This window comes from Xiphophorus hellerii, chromosome 9 (genome assembly GCF_003331165.1).
Source record: "Xiphophorus hellerii strain 12219 chromosome 9, Xiphophorus_hellerii-4.1, whole genome shotgun sequence".
Taxonomy (NCBI): domain Eukaryota; kingdom Metazoa; phylum Chordata; class Actinopteri; order Cyprinodontiformes; family Poeciliidae; genus Xiphophorus; species Xiphophorus hellerii.
In genome coordinates, this window is record NC_045680.1 from 33103508 (window position 1) to 33125647 (window position 22140).

The 22140-nt window shown below is 36.1% G+C and overlaps 1 protein-coding gene across 2 annotated transcripts; it reads right to left on the reverse strand.

The window, feature by feature from the left end:
* Positions 1-1580: 1580 nt before the first annotated feature.
* LOC116725140 (leucine-rich repeat-containing protein 7-like) lies at positions 1581-21209 on the reverse strand. Of its 2 annotated transcripts, none has more exons than XM_032571019.1 (9): positions 20978-21209; positions 19624-19974; positions 18225-18470; positions 14252-14464; positions 10834-10953; positions 10503-10713; positions 9479-9729; positions 7760-7852; positions 1581-1950 (listed from the first exon to the last, which is right to left on the reverse strand). In XM_032571019.1, the coding sequence occupies exons 1-9, from the start codon at positions 21203-21205 to the stop codon at positions 1744-1746; spliced, it is 1920 nt and encodes a 639-aa protein (XP_032426910.1). In that variant the 5' UTR covers positions 21206-21209; the 3' UTR covers positions 1581-1743. The 2 variants fall into 2 exon arrangements, with proteins under 2 accessions (XP_032426910.1, XP_032426911.1); XM_032571020.1 differs by having other exon boundaries at positions 1824-1933.
* Positions 21210-22140: the final 931 nt, after the last annotated feature.

The following is a 22140-nucleotide window of genomic DNA, read 5'->3' on the forward strand; positions in this document are numbered from 1 at the left end:
ATTCGAATCATTAGAATCTGTACTTTCAGAATCTGTAAATAACTCAAAACACGATTCCACTATCCTTTGCTATGCTAGCTGTGAGAGTGGCTAAAGCCTTTCCTCTGCCTACATCCCCAGAATGCTGTGCAGTTCTGGATCAGAGTTCAATGAAATTATTGAATATTCTACCAGATTTATTATCTATTGATACTGATCACGTGCTTATCTGCATATATATTGTTATTGATCAATTGCTTGTTTACCTAAAGTGCAAATAAACATGTTCCGGTTACCAGCATCAACTTCTACACTGCAAAAACACAAAATCTTACCAAGTATTTTTGGTCTAGTTTTTAGTGAAAATATCTTAGTAAGCGTGAAATACGACAAAACTAACTTACAAGTAACTTTTCAGCAATATATAGGCGCTTGTTTTAAGATAATAATTCCTTAAAATTGGGAAAGAAGTGGATTAATTCTGTTATAGCAGGACAGTTTTGCCTTGTTATAAGTGAAATAATTTAAGCAACAGAACTACATGATTCATTATGAAGATCAAAAGGAGATTTTTATTCCTATTTCTCGAGAATCTCTACAAGTTAGGACATATTACATTACTTTACGCTCTATAACTTATATTAAACATGGAGTTTGTAGTTGACATGTTACAGCTCTCTTATTAAAGAATATAGCTCTAATATCTAAGCTTTTAAAACTAATGATAAAAACAAAAATGAAATAGTCGGGGGGAGAAAGCTCATGCCAGATATCTGTATGGTCATGATACAGAGGCAGAATATAAAGCAGAATAAAATGTGGATTTTACATTATAAATCTGCATATTTACTGCAGCTACAGTGCCTACAAAAACCTTAGATGTTTTACTTTTTTTATTATCATTTTCACAAATCAAATCATCAACACAAAGTCTGGCTTTTTTGAGAAAAAAAATTACCAAACATATTTGGTATTTTTACTTGCCATCCATAGCCGTGTTGCTGCGATAGAGCAACTGCCTTAACAAAAATAAACCTGGAGATTTGGGTATTATTAATTTAGTGCGGCGCATCACTGCAAAGGGAAAATGTAAAGGAAAAAAAAACTTTGAAAAACGACTCAAAACCACTCTCATTTTTTGTATTTCTTGCTCTCTATGCAGAGATCCGTTGCCATAGCAACCGACTGACAATAGCTCCACTAAGGTTTTAGGATTCAACACCAAAAAAAAACACGCAAATATTTCCCACACATAGAAATATTTGTGAAACATTTCTGTGTGGGAAATGTTTTTTTTTGTTTGCAAAAACCCCCCCAAAAACATTGCAAACAAAAATGTGTTTTTTGTTTGAGAAAAAACATTAGTAACAACTAAATAATGTGTATTTTGCGATTATTAAGTGATCGTAGAAACACTGCGGTGGCTGATTCGCTCATTTAAACACCTGCTCTTCTGATTATCTGTCAGAGAGTTGGTATGTGTGTTGCCATTTTTTTTTCTAACTGAACCGAAACACATGAAATTCCACAGCCCATCTACATGTTGAGATTGTCAAAGTCAAGCTAGCATAGCTAACCTACTTCTGTCTCCCTCGCTATTCTTTTTAATTAAAACTTTTTCCTGACCTTGTCATTTACTTGTCTTAGTGTTGACAATTTCATATCACGTACACATTTAAGATTTAGCTCATTTTAGCCAAAACCAATGGGAGTTATCGTTGGCTAGCAGTTTTGCAACGTGACTTTAGGCACTGTATGTTGCTACTAAGATGAGATTCCATCCCATCTTTGAATGGAAAACTGTGCTATGTCCTGCTGAATATGCTGCCTCATTATTTGAAAAGGTCGGATGTTGCTGACTGTAGCCTGACGATATGTCGAGTGGGAGGATGTTACCTGCAGTATCTTGTCTCCGGGCTTCAGTGAGGAGGCGGCGGGCCCGTCATGCTGTACCCTAGTAACAAAGATACCCTATAAGTCAAAATGATACACCGTTAGGACAACACAGGGACACGATGGTTTAGAATCTTTGCCTTTCTCATGCTCATCTCAATATCCAACCCCAAACACAAAACAAATCTTTAAACAAATCAGATTTCTCCCTCAAAGGAATGAAAATACTGCAAAAGTACTATCAAGGATTGTTTATGATAATGCTATTTTTTTTTTATTTCAGAAACGGCGTTAGCATTTTTCAAAGTTTCAAAGAAAATAGTTTCTATTGGCTAGAGCTAAAAATGTAGAAAAAAATGAACAAAGAGCAAATAATTCAAGAATATGGGAAGGAAAATATGTGTTGGTTTGGAAATAAGTAGATATCCCCCAATGTTTTCTTTTCTCAATTACCCAAGGCAGAGATTGTAAAAACACCAACATCTTTTCACCCAGAGCTGAAAGATGTTTTCGAACACAGAGGATTGAGACAATGCAGCAGCAGAAACTCCACGTGGTTCAACAGGCTGCTTACATGTTGAACACAGATAAATGTGCCGTTAAGGAGAGACACGAGAGAACCGGAAACATAAAAACATGATGCAGTAGACGGTGCAGCACCATCCAGGACACTACAGTGAGTGAGTAAACACAGCAATAGACACAAATAGCTGTTAAGTTGCAACATGTGGCAACACTGACAATCATACAGTGAGCCTCATACATACAATAAAATACTTCAATTATCCCGCAACAAACTTGGTTAGTTTGCCATGCAGACGATGCTTTCACACTGACATTTGCAATTAGTCTTTGACTGGATAAAGCTCACTGTATATTTTAAGGAAATATGATATCAGCTGATATTAGTAAAACAGTTGCACACAGAGCTGAAAAACACAACAAAGCAAGGTTTTGTTAAAAGGGTCTTAATCCAAAAAAAATAGAAATTTAGAAATATTTCCACAGACTGATGAGATTTTAGAAGCTAAATCAGAGTTAGCTTAGTGTGCAACGGTAATATAAACAAAGGGGGGAATTTTATATATTTTTTTAAGTACAACATCCCCAGTGGAGGGCATTTCTGGTAAAAGAACAATTACAGGTTTGAAATAAATTCATCTTTCATCACAGAAAAACACAACCTTTTAATTGGACGACATTTTAGAAAATACATAGATTTTTCTTTTTGCAAAAACATAGAATGAAAGATTCATAAGAATGAAAACAAACACTAATATATTTATAATGTCTGTTTTTGGTAATTAGTGCCACCAAAGACCAGGGAAGGAGAGAGGAAATGGGAGAGGCTAATAATAAGATCACAGAGTGTTTTTTAAAGTTATCCTATATTTATTTATTTATTCTTTGATCTGGGATGTACTTTTATTTATTTATCTGTTTGCTTTCTATTTTCTCCCTCTCTTTTCCTCTTCTACACAAAATATCTGTGACGCTGGGTTATTCTAGCAGTATAGAAAAGAGAATAGAAAAATAATAATTCAAAAAGAAAATAATTGCCAAAATTAACAGAAAAAAGTATATCTTAATCCACATATGTTAAACAATTTCATTGTTTTTGTTGTGACACCAGTTGATTATGTTCTGTGTTTCGTTTTTGTTTTGAATGTTTCCATTTTAATGTAAACCACCTTGTTTGTTATTCATTCTATTATCTGGTTCACTCTTTTGTAGAACAATACATCTTTTTGGTTTTTGTCAGTCTGTAATGTTTGTTGTATATACAAAAATTAAAAGAAAAGACAGTTTTATAGTAAAGTCCCAGTTAGTTTTTGTTTTCACTTATTTCAGGTAGCAAAAATGTTTTCTCAATTTAAATTTTTTACTTTGTTAGTTTTACCTTTCAGAAAAGAGCCTTATATAATATAGAGAAGAATAAAGACAGGCAGAAAGGAAACACTTTCTTCTGAAAAGCGAACAAATCAAAGATCCAGTCAATATGAAGCAACTTTTCTTCTTACTGCGCTCTAATTAACAGAACTGAAATGGACCCAGAGGTGCAGAGAGGTGCAATCCTTCAGGATTACTGTTGCTTCTCTTCAGACGCCGAATAATGAGTTCTGCATGGCGCCATCAATGGACTAAACCCGACCCAGAGCAGGAAGAGAATACGCTGCTGCAACTTAAAGTTAATTAGGCATCACATTTTGGTTCCTCACTTAAATACAAATTAAAGTTGGCACTTTTTCACAGCTGGTTACTATTTATTATTAGGCAACTCTTACTGAAACCGTTACATTTATGCCTTGCATTGTACAGGATGTCCAAAGTCAAGGATTTCAAACTCATCTGAATCTTGAACCACAGTTAGATTATGAATGTTTTCAAAAAACGCATTGATAAAAACCTTAAACAAATTGTTTTAATGCTAATAAATAGCTGTGTGCGCATTACATGAGTTCTGCTGTAAATATCTTTTCACAATGATCCGTTCCTCTGGAATTTAATAATTGTTTCCTGGAGACATATTAAATAATTGTGTGCTTACGTATGGCAGTAAATGTGATTTCTTTGCTACGGCTGAGGCAGGTGGGAGTTAGCATCTGTAAACCCAAAGTTTTTGACCATTATTTATCGATCCAAAATTTGCAATAAACTCATGATTACGCATTAGCACAAAACGTGTTGATTTTGTGTCAATTCGCAAAAAACTGGAGGGACTGACTGACGTAATTTGGCAGCAAACAAAAAAAAACTGATTGATAAAATAATATTTAAGCACATAAGGTTTTATTTCTGCACCTCTCTGGAATCCAGAGGGCCACATAAAAAGCTATTCGCCCAGATTCCAGATTTGGCCCCAGAGCCTTCAGTTTGACACCATGTTGAGATAATTCATTTCAAAATAATGCAAAAAACAAGCTGAACACTAGAGGGAGCTACCACACCAAGGATTAGTGTCACTGTATTTCTTTAGCTCTGTTAATCAAAGCATTGATGTGTAATTTTGTGAATTTAAAAGACCTAAACCTGGTAAATACAAAATACCCCGTTTGCAACATCCATGGTAAATATTAGTGAAACACAGTGAAGATATTTGCTGAGTTTTTACTCTGACAAGTCATCTTAATTGTTTTGTACTGGAAAGCAGAGAGTTCCTATTTTAAAGCCCTTTATAGTTACACAGTGTTTCACCTGAGAGTTACCCGTCTCCATGCTATGATGCTGCACAGGACTTTGCAGAATAATTCACTCTTATGGGTTTTACTGAGTTTTCTCGCAGTAGCAAAAAGGCTGTAAAGTTGAAGAAAAAGGTGGGACCATCCACTTCTTTAAAATATTTTGCTACAATTACAGCTCAGCAGTGTTTTGTAGCATATTTAGAGAATGTCAGATTAAATGGAGAGTACTCTGCAGATTCCCAATTAAATTTTATTTAATTTTTAAGGGTTATTCCAACACTTTAAAGGGACAGTATTATGCGTTTGGCATTTTATGGTACAACCACCAAGTAACCATGTTACCTTCTGCTGTTAAAAAATTAAAAAATGCTATTTATAACCAAATATAACTTAAAATAAATTTTACTTTGTAACTTAACACATTGAAATTGGGATTCTGCTTCTTTAAAAACTCCTGCTCTTTCTGTTACTCTGCCTTCAGGAAGTCATCCCAACATGGCTCCTCTATTAACCCTTTAACAACGTTTGACCAGCGTTGCATAATGAGCTCAGCAGATGTGCAGTTCCACCAGGTGTTTGCTAATTGCTGATGACTAGTCTGAAGGAGCTGTGCCTCAAAGGACGCCCAGCTGAATGGTTGCCATGGGAGAATAAACTATTTCCAGGTATGCTTTTGATGAGTTAATAACATTATAACATGATGTAAAGCTCAAAAATGTAAATTTTACATAATAATGCCCTTTTATTATGCTTAAAAGTAAACCTGTAACCTCTTCAAAAGTAAATAATTCCCACTTTGACTGCTGTCTGAGGAAGGTGCTCTATAAATAAAAATTAAAAAGTCTTAAAACAAGTTTTGAATATTCTGGTTCTAATCAGACATAATGAGAATAAGTTCAAGGGATAAATATGGAGTTATGCTTTTCCAGAACCTGTAAAAATATGATCATTTAAGATGTTTTCCACGTGTTTTTTTATAGAGCATGCATTCTGTCATGACTTACTCAAAACATTTCATCTGCAGAGACTCCGCTGCCTCTTTATGACCAACTATAATAAAAACTATAAAATAACTGCTCAAGTCAGCAGCTACCCGACCTTAATATAAAAGTTAAACGACAGTTTTCTTTCTACCTTCACAGTAAAACTTCACCATTCGTCCTCAGAATGGGCCGTCCCGTCAGAATAAAATGTCACACCTTCTAACCCTGAAGCAAAGCAAATCGCCCACAGAGCCAAAAACAGACGGCCAAAAAAAGCAGCTGCAGCTTTTTGTGTGCGGCGCCGCGCTCCTTGAGGCCGACCGAAGCGTCTTGTTTCTGGGACAGATCGCCTTGCAGAGCGGGCCTGGGGGATCTCTGACCCAACAGGCTGCTGCTGCAGACAGGCTCAGTCAAATTTAGAAGTCCCATCGATGAAAGAGATTGGCGTGTCTTGTAAGATTTGAGTCTGATGACGCTACAAGGCGGTTCAAAGCAGCTGCAGAAAATATGTTAGGTCTTTTTCTACTAACCTGATGAATTTCAGTTATGTTTTCAATACATTTAAAGGGGCGGTGTTTGCTTAAATCAGCTTTTTTTAGCTTTACATCCCAAATCAAAAACATACCCCAAGCGTTGCTTTGATATTTTCATTCATGTTTTAGACATCCTTTAATCTCCATGGCAACCATTCAGATAGGTGGACGTAGCCCCGCCTCCAAGGCGACGCTCTTCCTGAAAGCTGCGGTTTCTCACAGGACATCCTCCCCCACTCACTCAGCTCCTTCAGACTAGCCAGCAGCAATCAGCAAACACCTCGTGGAACTGCTGAGCTCATCATATGAGCTACTTTACTGATAAAAACGTTTTTAAAGGGTTAATAGAGGAGCCATGTTGTGATGACTTCAGAGCGCAAGGATTTAAAGAGACAGAGGCCCAATTTCAAGGCATAGTTGACATTTATAGCATTTTTTAACAACTGAAGGTAATACAGTTACTTGATTGTAGAGTTTGGTAGTACCGCGTTACATTTATTTAACTGTTCTGAAAAAAAAATTTTTTTTACTACGCTGTATTTTCTACTCTTACTTGAGTAAAATTTCTGGATTTTCTACCCGCTAAATGAAAAACAAACATGTTTTAACCAAAAATTCACCAGACACAGACACACCTGCAGTTTTTGTTAAAGTTTCATTTTGAAAGAAACTGATTTGGAAACATTTAATTTGCCTGAATTTATTACTTAAGATTAATTATTGTCATTTTTGTCCTTAAAATACCAAAATTTCAACTTAACTTTATATTTTGGTTTATCTGATTTTGTAACTTTTAAATATTAAATGATTGGTAATTTGATTAGTTACTCAGTATTTGCGTAGACTTTTTTACCAAATACTTTTTTACTCTTACTTGAGTAATTTCTTGGCTACTTTTTACTTCTACTTGAGTACAATTTGTGGTCACTCTACCCACCTCTGGTTAATTTAGCTGCAAAATGCCACAATGTGCCTGGAAAACAAACACAACCCTGCCTCTTTAAGTCAAATTAAGCCCAATAAATGAACTTCAGCTGTTTATGAAAAGAAAAATATTCACTGTAAGTTAACCATGTCGGCCTCTCTGCCTCACAGACAAACACTGCCGTAACGAGCTGCAGTTTCCATGGCAACTCTGAGGTAAAGCTGAGGAGGCTGTGATTGGCTGACAGGCTGGGTCAGGTCGTACCATGTCGGAGGGTTTGAAGGGGTTCCCCTGGCCGCTGATGCCGCCAGAGATACTGAAGCCGAGGCCGGGGTTCTTCTCTATCCTCACACACAGCTAGGCAGGAAGAGCAGAGAGAGACGGCTGAGAGTGAAACGCATGCACGGCGAAAACTGCAAAGAGCAAATAAACGCGAGGAGGAGCGCTCTGGCAGCTATTTGGAACAACCAGGCCACGAATAACGCTGCCAGTGTTTTGCTGTTTGGCATTATGGGAAGCTACAGTATCTCTTGCAATGAAGGGGGGAAAACAAGAAAGACAAAAAAAAACCCGCAGGCAGGTCGCGGTGCAGATCGACTTCCTGTCCCTTTCTAAACGGGAACGGCGCTCTCCATCTGCGGAACGTTTCTGATTACGACTGACACCTCTGGCTTGGTTTCAGCACAGATGGTGGCTCTGTGGTGGCTAAGTTACTTAATTATCTCCACATTTTATCAATATTAGCTGCTTGTTTATTGCAACGACAAAAAGAAAAACAATCCTACCAAAAATTTACGGTCTAGTTTCTAGTAAAATATATTATTACTCTTGAAATAAGACAAATGTAAGACATGCAAGCAATTTGTTAAGAAGATATAGAAGCTTGTTTTTATTGAATAATTCCTTAATATTGATGAAAAAGTACATATTATTTTACTTATACAAGATATTTTTCCATGTCATAATTGATATAATCTGCCAGGGACACAGTATTTTTTCCATCAGTATTGATGAATTATTGACTTGAAACTAGCTCTTATTTCTGGCAGAAAAGTTACTTTAAGTTGGTTTGTCTACTGAAATATCTGAACCAGAAAACAGACCAAAATACTTAAGATAAGATTTAGTGTTTTTGCAATGATGTTGGTCAAACTATAAATTCTATTATTGGTATTATTGGTCTAGTTTCTAGAGCAAATAGGTTAGTACACTTGATATAAGATAAAACTAACTTGTTAACAACACATGTGAGCTTGTTTTAAGTAAATAATTCCTTAACATTAATTTTTTTAAAAAGTACTACTAGCACTTAATTTATAACTAGACATTTTTCTCCTTATACTGTATAAGTGAGAGAAATCCACCAGTGGAATTAAATGATCACCATTAAGGAATTATTTACATAAAACAAGCTCCTACATCTAGTTAAAAATTTACTTTAGGCTAGTTTTGTCTTAATTCAAGTCTAATAACATATTTGCGCTAGAAACTAGACCAAAATTACTTGGTAAGACTTTGAGTTTTTGCAGTGATGTTGGTCAAGCTATCAAATATTTTGGTCTAATTTCTAATGCAAATAAGATAAAACTTAAAAGTAACTTTTTAACAAGATATAGAAGCTAAGAAATAAGTAAATAATTCCGTAATATTAATTTAAAAAAACGTACTAATTCCACTGGGACTTCACTTATAACGAGACATTTTTCTGCCAGTGGAAGTATTTCATCAATATTAATTATTTACACAAAACAACCTTCTATATCTTCCTAAAAAGTTACTTTAGAAGTTAATTTTGTTTTAAATCAAGTATGCTGACACATTTGCACTATAAACGAGACCAAATATACTTGATAAGACTGACTTTTTGTTTTTGCATCAAAATCTGCTTGGGAGAATCAGCCATTATTGTATTTGATAAATGCTAACTACTTGTGCTTTTCCTGTGTGCTTAGCAGCAGAACAAGCACCTAGCACCTTCCATACCTGCTCTTGGAAACCATCCGTGCTTTTCTGGCCTTTAGTCTGCAGCAGGCAGCGAGCGCTCTGAGGCCGGGGGTTGGTGTGGGTCGCCATGACGGCCTGGTTGCTGTGGGTCATGCCCTGATTCACGTGGTACTGCGGATTGGTAGCCGGCTGATGGGAGGTGTGGGGGTTGTACTGAGATTGGTTTCCAGATGATGACAGCGCCATGGGGAGGCCGCCACTGGGGTACGCCTGGCCAGGGGAGGGGAGGCCTGAGGAAAACACAAAACAAAAACCAATAAAAGTTTGGTTTCTTATTTAAAATTCTGGGTTTCCCTCAGAAAACTTGCTAAGTTGACAAAAAATGTAAAAATTTTACCAGGCAGTTATTGGAAAACACTATAGACAATACTCAAACGCCAACTATAGTCTCTCTTTAAGACTATTTTTTTTAAAAACTTTTAAGATTATAGAGTAAGATTATAATAAATCAATTGAGTTCTTATTGACTTAAATTTGAAGAATGTTGGACTTTTAACATGATTTCTTAATGTGTTCCTTATTACAAAACCATTAAATTTCCTTCCACATCACAAATATGAAGTATTTTGCATTCAATAAATTACAAATACTTCAACAATATGACAAAATATTAGAGAAGTCAAAGGATATTGATACTTTTCACTGCAAAACACAAAATCTTACAAAGTAACTTTAATGTAGTTTCTAGTGCAAATATTGTGGTTCATTTGTAAGAAGACAAAACTTACAAGTAACTTTTTTGAGTTTGTTTTAACTAAATAATTCCTTAATATTGATGAAAAAGTACTAGTCCTATTAGCAGATTATTTCACTTAGTAGTTAAAGTAGTTACTTTTAAGTTACTTTTACTCACTGCACCTGTTTTATGTCAAGTACAGTGAGATATTTGCAGTAGAAACTAGAAGACAAATTGTATGATTTTATGTTTTTGCAGCGTTGCAAGGCATTAAATGTAAAATATAGCTCATTAAAGCATAACATAGAGATAAGTTTTGTTGTTTACCCTGTGAGACGTTGCCTTGGTACTGGCCCGGACCGCCTGCTGGTACCACTGACAGCGACATTCCCTGTTGGTATTGGCCCCCCTTGTTCATCATCCCGTCATAAACCTGCTGCCCGACAACGCGGTGAGGCACGGTGGCTGAGGATGAGGAGGTGGAGGTGACGATCATGGTGTTGTGTGACTGATGGGAGGGGTTGTGTGAATGTCCGCCCTGTGGAAACAAGCACCACAAAATGACAATTAGTCATTAGCCAGTTTCCTAAAATCAGGTTTTACATTTCTCGTATCCGATTTCAAAGGGTTTACATTCACCGATTTATCGATCCATTACCTTTTTCATGAGGTTCTCAGGCGGAACGTCTCTTCGACCGAGTGAGTAGGGAGCCCACTGGTTGCTCCCTGTCACCCCCTCCTGGTCATTATCCAGCATTGCAGCCTGCTGAGACGGCGTCTGAGAAATATAGAGACAGAAAGAAAAATACTGAAAAGGTTCACAGCAGTTATTCTCCTGAGCTTCAACTGGAGAGATTACACTTTTTAACAGGATTAAGGCTGGAAGATTATACTTTCCAACTAAAATCAGTTAATTACCAACACAAAGAAAAGCATGTCTGGGTTTTTTACTCTTTAACTTAAACAAATATTTTATTTATTTTATAAATACCTTAAAAATAAGACCTTAACCAAAGTACTTTGATGCAACTTTTAAGATTTTGAAATTCTTTCATTGAAATATAGATGCTAGTTCCACAGAAGTCATAAATTTATTGGTATATTTTTCTGTAGAGTAAAACTAACCGGTTTAAAACTGTTTAAACCTGATAGTCCTAATCTGGTCACAAATAGACAGATTAGAGTGTTACTTTAATCTTTTCAGTTCAAAAATCAAAATTCTGAGAATAAAGCCAGAATTTTGAGAAAAAAAAAGAATTCTGATTTTAAAGTCAAAGTTTTCCAGAAAAGAAAAAAAAGCCAGATTCTGAATTAAAAGTCAGAATTTGGAGTCTAAAGTCGATTCTGAGACAAAAATTTAGATTTTTAGAAAAAAAGCTGAATTCTTAAAAGTCATAATTTTGAATTTAAAGCAAGAAATTTGAGAACAAAGTCAGAATTCACAGTCAGCAAATGTAGTCCACTTTAATAAGTCGCAAATACTATTATGGAATATTATGTAAGATTCATATAAGTCCTATTTAAAAAGAAAATGGCAGGTAGAATTCCTGTGACTCTTTTAGTTGTTTGGATAAAACATGCAGGTTTAAACGATGATATAAACAGTCAAAAAACAAACAAAAAACGTTTAATGTGGTTAAAACGACCATCGCCTGCAGCTCCCCAAAGCTTTTTGCGATCATATGTATGCAGTGACTGTAATCAGGGTTTCAGTTCTCTCATCAGGATACTCACGATGATGGCAGTCGGAGGCGGAGGTAGTGGCAGCCAGCGGCCAGCAGGGGGCTCATGCCTAGTGTTATTGTAAAGGTTAAAGTTCAAAGTGGTGCTGCGCCCCTGGCCGTGACCCCCGCCCTGATAGAGCATGCCCAGGGTGAGCGTGTTGTGCTTTAGGACACCACTCTGATTGGAGGAGACAACATCACATGACATGGGTGAATGACAGGGGGAGGGGGCGGAGCCAACGCAGCAAGCCAGCACAGCTCCACAACAAAACAAATACACAAACAACAACACTGATATAAAAAACAACAACAACAGTGCAGAGTTGCTGAAAGCACAGAAAAATGTTAGCTAGTGATTGGTCAATACAGACAAAATAGGAAGTGGATCAGTTCATTCCAGCGACTTTATACACACTTAACCAAGAGTTTTAAAATGTTACTGGAAAAGTTAAAAATCATCAAAACCAGATATAGTTTTTTGTATGACTAAATGTGAGTTATGTCTACCTTTCTTAACCTTTTTGTTTTGCCCAATTCTCCTGCTTCTGTCTGAAAGGAATATTCACGTTTTAATTTGGCCCGACGCACAAATTCATTCAGAAAAAAACCAAAAATCAGTGGAGAACAGTGGTAAGGAAAACTTAAAAAGCTGCTCAGCTATAATAAGAAGGATTGGACTGGTGTACTACCAATGAATACATTTCCATAGATTATTGAGAATGATATAAATGATTTTTGAAATGCCATTTTTCTGGTAAAGTGTAAACATAACTGGATTATTTTGACTTTACATAGTTTTGTTTTCTTTTCAGAGATGCCTCCCCAAATGAATCTAGATCTACTACAAGGTGGTATGAATCATTTTGGCCTTAACTGTACCACAGAGAAATTATTTGAAAGTAAATATATTATATTTGTACAGGGAGTTATTGTTTTCAACCTTACTAACATCTGTATACAGATGTGAAGACAATGTAAACTTCAAAATATCATCTTTGAGAATGCCTGTGATTTAGAGGATTTCTCAACTTTTTCAGACAAGTGAAAACAATTAAAAGGAATGTCAGCATTATATTGGGATTTTCTGTCAATTTAAAATAAAATCTCTCTTCTAAAAATCATTGGCATTTTAGATAAGAGATGACACTGTATTAGGGCCAATGTACATAGAAAAAGAGAAGCAATTTCCACAGCAAAACTCAGAAATTTCGAGATTAATTTAAGAAGTTTTCTAGAAAACCCCCCTGAAATTTCAGACCTTAAAAAGTTGAACATTTCCAAGAAAAAGCTCAGAAATTTTGAGATTATTCTCTGAAATCTTAGAGGAAAAAAAACATGGACATTTCTGAGTTTCAAAAAGAAAAAAATGTTTAAAAACTCCTGGGTAGGGAGTAGGAGGAGCTTCAAGCCAATTTTCGACTTTTCAAACATAGAAAAAAAAACCCCTGAAATTTTGAGATCAATCTCAAAACATTTATAGAAAAAGAAATCTGAGTTTCAAATATGTCTTTTTAGATTCATCTCAAAATTTCTGTTATTTATAGCAAATTTTCATCTTTTAAAACATAGATAAAAAAAATCTAAAATGTTGAAATTAATAATAATAAAAAGAAATAAAGAAAAAAGATGGAAATTTGTCCCCCAAAAGTCAAAAATGTTCTGACTTTCTTCCTAAAATCTGTTGGATAATAATTTGAAAATTTCTGTATTTTCTAGCAAATTTTCAACTTTTCAAACATAGAGAAAAAAATCGGAACTTTTGAGATTATTTTCAAAATAACTTCCACAAAAAACTGAACATTTCTGAGTTTCAAAAGGGAAAAAATTTCAACTTTTTTACTTAAACTTTTTTCCAGGAAATTTCAGAGGTTTCAAAATTCTTTTGTTTTTCTAGCAATTTTTCAAACTTAGACGTTTCATTGTTTTTTCTAGAAGATTTTAGAGATTAATCTAAAAAATATTTGAGTTCTTTTGGTGGAAATTTACTCCATTTTTCTATCTACAATGACCCTAATGCGCCATCATATTTTAGTCACTTTTCACTTTGGAAAGAAAAGAAAAGGATAAAATGAGACAGGATCAAGATTGCTTAGTAGAATGGAGATTTTGCTGAACTGAATGTAAGGAAATGTGACTCTTCAAGCACATATCCATCGACGAGTGTGCGGCTGATCAGGCTGACAGCGACAGTGTGGAGTGGACACACATGCAGCCGAAAACGGATCTTGTCAACCTTACAAGACAGACTGACACGGATACAGACAGAGGGGGCTTCTTAATGCTGTGTGTTTACATGTGTGTGTGCTGTAAACAAGTTTTCTGTTGAACCGCATCTGCTTTGGGTGGACGTACCCTGTCCAACCGTTTGGCCTCTATGTGCCTGAGGAGTTGCTGCCTCCAGTCGGCGGGCATCTTGGAGGTGATGTCCTCGGGTTTCTGCGGGACGACGGGTCTCACTTTGATGGTGTCCTCAGACGGTTTCTCGGGGAAGGTGGCCAGGGTGTAGTCGGGCGGCATCTTCTCCAGCAGGGCGGCCATGGTGGGGCGAGCCGACACGGGGCGGGCCTGCGGGGCGTCAAAATGTAGAAACACAAAGGGAAGAGAGTGACGGGGGTGCAGAGGATGGAACTGTTACAAAAAATATGTTTTTATAGAGATGCAAATCTTTCAGAATCTACAGAAACCCTTCAAATGTTTTACATTTTTTAGAATATGACTGAAAAGAGGAAAAGAGTGTAAACCAGTACAACATTTATTTAAAACAATTGCATAAAGTAAATAAATAGAGGTAAGAAATTTGTCAGCATTTGTAAATATTGGTAATCGGCCAGAAAACTGCAATCGGTACAACCTAGCCCTGTCACAATAACACATTATGTTGGGCGATAAATTGCCCCAGAAGTTTTTGCGATAAACAATAATATTGTTGTTTTGAAATTATTTTAAAGTAATACAAAAGCAAAGACGTAATAATGCAAAGACTCCTTCTCAAACATTTAAATTCTAATGCATATTTAACACTGGAAACGGAAGACATTTTAAATATCCGCAATGAATGAACAAAACAACAGAAACAACAAAATAAATTATAAAGTTTCTGTGAGGAAATTTGTCCTTGAAAAACAGAGCAAGTTGAGTCCAAAACACAAGACTGAAAACTTTGGTCATTCAGTTTCTAGAACATAAAAAGAAAAAAGAAAACTGATAAATCATAAAAACGGAAATGATTGAGTTTCTTTTCATTTATAATGCAGTTAACTGATTTACTGCAATAAGCATAGTGCAACCCTACTATCTTTTAATAACAGCAATCAGCCTGTAGATCTCAGAATTTTTCTAGAAAAAAAAAACTAATAAAATTTTTAAGTTGAAAAGTCGAGAATTGGCTAGAAAAATTCTGGAAACATTTATTTCTAGAAAATTTCTAAGATTAATCTCAAAATGTTTTATTTTTGTGTGTTTAAAAAGTCAAAATATTGCTGTAAAAACAAACATTTCACGATTAATCTCAACATTATTTTTTAGGAAAAAAGAAACAATTATATCTTTTGAAACTTAGACATTTCCATGTTTTTTTCTAGAAAATTTCTGAGAATAATCTCAAAATTTCAGAGTTTTTTTCTTGCAAATGTTCAACTTCTCAAACTCAGAAATTTTCTAGAAAATTTCTTAAATTAATCTAGAAATTTCTAAGTTTTGTGGTGTAGATTGGCTCATTCCTTCTGTCTACAATGGCCCTAATACAGTGTCATTGTAATGAGAATCACGATTTGTGTAGTTCATTAATACAAACAAAATAAATGTAACAGTTATTGAAGAAGTACTTGAACACATCTGGAATATGTCAACATATTTGTCAGAACATTCCAATGGAAAATTTATTTTTTAATGTATGAATATTCTAAATGTTTCAATATGTGAAAATGCTCTCAAAAACAGAGATGATTGACAGCGCTAAGTTCCGCCTCCTGGCTCTGATTGGTTGTTTCTAGTTAGCGTTGGATAAAGGAAAAAGAGCTGGATTTTTTCACTGTCATGACACAATGACAGTTTCAACAAATATGTAAAAAATACGTTTTTATAAAACCGAAATCCTGCAGCTTTAAACAAAATGAGCCCTGTAGTAAAAACATGTAATTTGAGTTTTGCAAACAGCCACAGAGCTACCATGTGCCCTACTTTCTCCTGCTGAACGACAGCAGATGAAATGCTTCGCCATCTAATCAGGTATGGTGTCGGACACATCTCTGTGGGTATTTTAGGAACATCTGACTTGTAACGAACCCAGAATATCTTGAAGGGATTATTTATGAAGGAGTGGGTCTTAAAAACAAGGAAGCAGCAATGAACACCATCCTCGCTCTGCTCACTCGCACCGAGATGATTAAAGGAAAGAATCAAGAAGCTGTTGTAATCCCAGATCCTTAAACTTCTCTGCCAAAATAGGCCATCTCTCTGCGTGTTCCAGGAATTATTACACTTATAAGCAACTACATATGCTTGAGTTCAGGAATCTGAACAGCATCAAAAGAAATAAAATTTTACTATAGTTGCAAGATTATTACCTAATTCATGGAAGATGGCAAAGATATTTTTGGGCTTTTATTCCAGACAGCAAGTGCTAGCCAAATAGCTGGCTAATGAAATGCTACAAAATGTGTTTTCTCTGACTAGTTTAAAGTTGCCTCTCCTGTATCTGTTGCAACATTCTGCCAGTCAGCTGGCTGAAAGGAAGCTTCAACAGGCCGACTCCAACTAATTAACACCAATGAAGATCTAATATTCTGCATGCTAAGGAAATAAAAAAGTATTCCTCACCTCAAGAGTGTTTTGCTTAATTTTATGAATAACAATCCATGTTTACATCCAGGGTTTCCCCCAGTGTATTATAAGCCTGGCGGCCTCGAGTGCTGCCGCTGCTTTCCCTCAGCGTGGATCACGCACAGGCTGACCTGTATGGTTATTTACATCAACTTCCTGTGAGAAATTATGTTTCTTTGAAGAACTCAAGGTAAGAGTTTAAAACCCACCGCGTTAGCTCTGGTTGTGCAGCAATATGAACCACAGGAATAACTTGTAGTAGAGAATTCAGAGGTGTGCGTTGAGCGAGCGGTGAGAATGATTTATCTTTGTGTACTATGTGCGACCTTTACATCTCAACACGCTGCCCAGCGTGTGGCTCTGTTTTCCCTGTAAAGTTTATGTATGGCCCCGGTTGACCGCTTGACAGCTCCTTTAACACCACTGATAATCTCAATAAATAAATGTTACATTTATGTATCTGTGGTCTGTGTTAAAATATTAGCATTTATGGGGCCCCTGGAGCCCTGGGGACCTGATGGAGCAGCTGACTTAATTTGGATTAAACAGAAGTGGAAATAATTGATATTCATTTTAATTGGATTTTTTGATTGGTTGTTTTTCAGACTAGTTGTGGGTTTAAATAGCGTTTCACTGGCGATGTTTTCCAGTAACATATAATTACCCAGTAATATTTTTACATTTCCTCTCTACTTAACATCTTTTAACACAAAAACACGGTGGACCGCCTTGGCACCCCGACCACCGGGCTTAGCAAGTTTTCTAGGGGAAACCCTAACATTGATCTATTTATGAATCCCTCCAACTACTTAAATCATTTATATTTACAGGTGAGGCTAACTTACTGAAAACTCAACAGAAAGATCTACAGTATTGCTATCCAACAAACAGATGTGTGGGCATTAGATGATCAGCTGCATTAGTTGACAGTGAATTACTTTAAAATGATGCATGTGATAAAGAAAATATAAACATATCTATAGTTACTGCAATACTTCAGATATTGTTATTAGGATTTATTACAGTACAACTCTAAAAAGATCCTAATAATTTGTGTCTATTTTTTAAAATCTAAATCTAAAACATTTATATTTCAAAAAATATAAATGTTTAAATGTGTTTTCATTTTCCTGTAAAAGTATCTTATTACAGTTGTCTTATTTCCATGGGATTTTGTTATCATGTGTTGTAGGAAGCAATATTTATTATTTATTTTATAATACTGCTATAATGAGAGGTAGGAGCCACATAATTATCAGTAGAAAATTTCCACTGATAAGCAAATGTGACCTGCTGAGAAAGAAAATCATACAAACAGTAGAAAGCATTGAAAAACAATAACTTGTTTTGTAGATGGAAAAACTGCTTTCACTTTAACTAAAACAAAAATTATATATCATATCTAATTATATATAAAGCTGATTTAAATATAGATGAAATCAAAAACTCAAAACACAGCTTATAAGGAAAAGAGACGCAGCTAAAGCAAATTTTTTCGCGTTACCTGAGATGCTCCGTACGTTTCGGTGCTGTAGCTCCTAGCAGACAGGGGGCGACGTTGAGTCAGACTTTTGGTCGGATAACCAATCATGGGCTTCTTCTGCTCCTGGTAAGTGGTGTAGTCGTCGTCGTAGCGACCATTTCTCTTGTTGTGCATCATCTGATTTTGGTTGTCAGACATGTTGGTGAGGGCAGAATGCTCCATGGGGGACGAGTAGGCAAGAGCCCGACTGTAATGAGGCGGGTCCATCTGAGTCCAAACAAATAAATTATATTAGTTTGTTTTTATCAGAATCGATACACATTTTGCACCATTTACACAAATGTAAATGGGTTTCTCTTTTGATAAGACAGAAAATCTTCATATATCAGCTGCAAACTGCAAAAAACACAAAATCTTACCAAGTAATTTTGGTTTAGTTTATAGTTTATTAGTACACTTGAAATAAGACAAAACTAACTTACAAATACATTTTCAGCAAGATTTAGGGGTTTGTATCAAGTCAATAAATTATTTTCTTGCAAATCTTTGACTTTTCAAGCTCAGAAATTTCCAAATTTTTTTCTAGAAAATTCCTGAGATTTGTGTTGGAAATTTCTTCATTTTTTTTTTATCTGCAGTGGCCTTCATCCACTGTCATTCTTCACAAACTGTCAAAAGATGTACATTTTGCTAATTTGGCGCACATTGATTTAAATTATTTTATGTTATTGCTGTATTTTAAATCTATTGGAATGAAGGAGTGTAAACACAAAGGTGATTGTATTTTTGGTGGAATGGTCAGAAATACGGTTTAAAAGACGACAGACTTGATTTTCTCAAAATACACTGTAAAAACACAAAATCTAGCAAAGTATTTTTGGTTTAGGTTCTAGTGCAAATATTTGACTACACTTAATAAAATAAGACAAAAACTTATAAGGAACTCTTGAGCAAGATAAAAAAAAGCTTGTTTTAAGTCAGTAATTCCTTAATACTGTTGACAAAGCCCTAGGTCCACTGGCAGATTATTTCACTTATAAAATGGGAGAAACATCTTGTTATAAGTTTAGTTTGTCTTATTTCAAATGTACTATGATGTCTGCATTAGAAACTAGACCAAAATTACTTGGTAAGATGTTGCGTTTTTGCAGTGCACACTTTATGAACAGTATAAAAGAAAACTGTAATAATTAGAATGTCATAAAAACGTAACAGAAAGAATTTCCTATCACTCAATTAAAAGAAATACTTCAATACATCAAGATTAACAGGTTTGTTTCTGATTACTGTAATTGCTTTCATATATTTATAGCAGAATATGTGTTGTGTGGATTAATATAAACACATTTCTGATGTTGCATATGTTATGCAATGAATTTTAAAGAGGCATTATTTTCTTTGTTTTTTTACTGGCTCATACCTGATGCTTGTATTGAGCTTCCTGTAGCGCCTCCTGCTGGGCTTCATGAACTCTGCGAAACAAGGCAAGCTCAGTAGAGCTCACCAAAGAGTCGGCTCTCCTCAGAAAGCCTGGCCTGGAGCGCTGAGTTGAGATCGTTTGCTGCTGCTGGCTGGACGGGCCGTCCTGGTTGATTGGGGCTTGGGGGAATGAAAACATCTCCAGCGGTGGATACGCGCGATACCGAGGACTCACAAGCTCCTTGGGTAGCGTCTTTCCCGGTTGACTCAAGTAATCCATAGCTTTTGAGGAGTGGTTTACATAATCTGGTGTGTTAGGGAATGGAGGAGGGATCCTGCGATCTATGGTCACCTGATTGGGTAGAAAGTTAATCAATGAGTCTGTAGAAAGGTTTCAGGCATTATTGTTGACACACTAAGCTTGGTATTTGAGAATGATCTGAATTTACCCCCAAAATGCTGCATTTCTTAAAAGTTTTGAACTATGTTGCAACGTGACATCATCCCACCCCTCAGTTTCCTGCTGGAGGGAAAAACCTGCTTGGCAATGATGGCTACCATTGGTTTAAGCTGTAAAGTTGTCAACATTATGAGCTAAATCTTAACTGTATTGTGATATCTATAGGAAAAAGAGAGGTGGTGATTTCCTCCTAATTGCCAAAAATATGGTAACTAGATAAGCTCCAAGGTGTCACATTTCACTTTTTTTAATTAAAAAAAAAGAAATAGCGAGGGAGAGAGAAGTCGGTCAGTTATGCTAGCTTGACTATGACAATCTTAACATGTAGATGTGCTGTAGAATTCGGAGTGTTTCGCTTCAGTTAATTTCTTTTTTTTTAAAAGGCAACCCACACACCAACTCTGACAGATTATCAGTAGCGCAGGTGTTTAAATTAGCTAATCAACCACTGCTGTGTGTTCAGATGATTACTTATGAATAATAAACATCAAGCCGGAAAATTGTAATCGAATGAATGTAATGTTCTTTGTGTGTAAAATGTTGACGTGCTGATACATTAGTGGAGCTGTTGTCAGTCAGTTGCTATGGCAACGGATCCGTGTATAGTGTAAAACCGACAGAGTGTCAGTTTTGAGTTTTCTGTGTTATTTTCACTTTGTGGCGCACTGCACTAAATTAATAAGATTTAATTATTAATTTACGTCTCCAGATTTCATTTTGTCAACTGGGTTGTTCTATCGCAGCAAGTAAAAGAATCAACTTTTTGTCCTCCAGAGTTGTGCACATGTGCAAAATTTCTGGATGTAAATGATAATATGCAACACACCTGTATCTATATTTCCTCATACAGACACATTGTCATATTTTTAAATATATATATATATGCATTTCTGACCTGGGGGTTGTAGTTCTGGTCAAAATGATAGGCCTTGTGAGGAATGGCAGGTTTTTGATTTTGTCCAGACTGATTCTGGTTGCCGCCTCCGTGTCCTGGGAAGCCCAGCTCATCATCTAACATGGGGGCAGACTGAGACCGTGACATGCTGGTCTGCTCCATGGAACCAGGGAGCTCTGGGCGGTCCAAACTGGTCTGCTGCTCAATGGATGAACTGTAGCTTTCCATAGGAATACTGGGAAGAAAGATGAAAATACAAGGCAACATAAGAAACTCAGAGATCCAACGTATCATGTTAGAGATCTTTTCTACAGAAAGAAACTCAACTTTATCTACATTCAGTATAATTTCAAAACAAAAGGACATATTTGTGAAAATTGGGCTTCTCTCTCACACACACACACACACCACACACACCCACCCCCACACACCGCACACACCCACACCCACACTTGAGGTTTGCTAGGTCTTATGATTCCCCTAGCAGGTTGTAAGTCCTGTATATCTCCAAAAATCGGATCAGAGATTATCCTAATCTGGTGTTCAATAAAAGCAACAATATCTCTGAAACATGCTCTTTGACTAGTTCTCTCAAAAATCTCATTTGCCTTTGTTCTCCATTTTTCTCTTAGTTTAAAGGGAAACTTTTGAACCAAGATTTTCATGTTAGCTGGCATGCTTAACTCATCCAAATACTGCAGTTCCTCCATTGCATTGCAGCATTCACGAAGGAACTGTCCGAATGCTTTTAATGCTTTAGCATCTTCACCTTTAATGTTGGGCCAACCAGTGGCCTTTTCCATGTAGGCTGCAGTAATATTAAATTCATTGCCAAAATGTTCTTTGAGGAGTTCCTTGGCCGCTGCATATCCTCTTTCTGCAGTCATATGAAGGCAACTACGAATGAGGTCTCTTGGTTGCCCCCTGGTGTACTGTTCAAGGTAGTACAAACAGTCTCCTTTACAACTGGTCTTTGCTTCCACAGAATGTTCAAAGGCTTTCATAAAGGAGTTGAACTGTAAAGGATTTCCGTCGTAAATGGGAATTTCTCTGTATGGCAGTAACTGGCTTGTTTGCATTTGAACCAGAAGAGCTGTTATGTCATTCTGTTGTTTCAACACATTGTAGAGGTCTCCAGCAGATTGACTTTGATTTGATGGAAG

Excerpts from the sequence above, each read along its gene's own strand:
- LOC116725140 (XM_032571019.1), bottom strand. The coding sequence starts at position 21,205 with ATGGAAAGCTACAGTTCATCCATTGAGCAGCAGACCAGTTTGGACCGC. Across the intron at positions 14,465-18,224 it reads AAACGTACGGAGCATCTCAG|GCCCGCCCCGTGTCGGCTCG; the intron begins GTAACGCGAAAA and ends GACGCCCCGCAG. Across the intron at positions 9,730-10,502 it reads CCAAGGCAACGTCTCACAGG|GCCTCCCCTCCCCTGGCCAG; the intron begins GTAAACAACAAA and ends TGTTTTCCTCAG.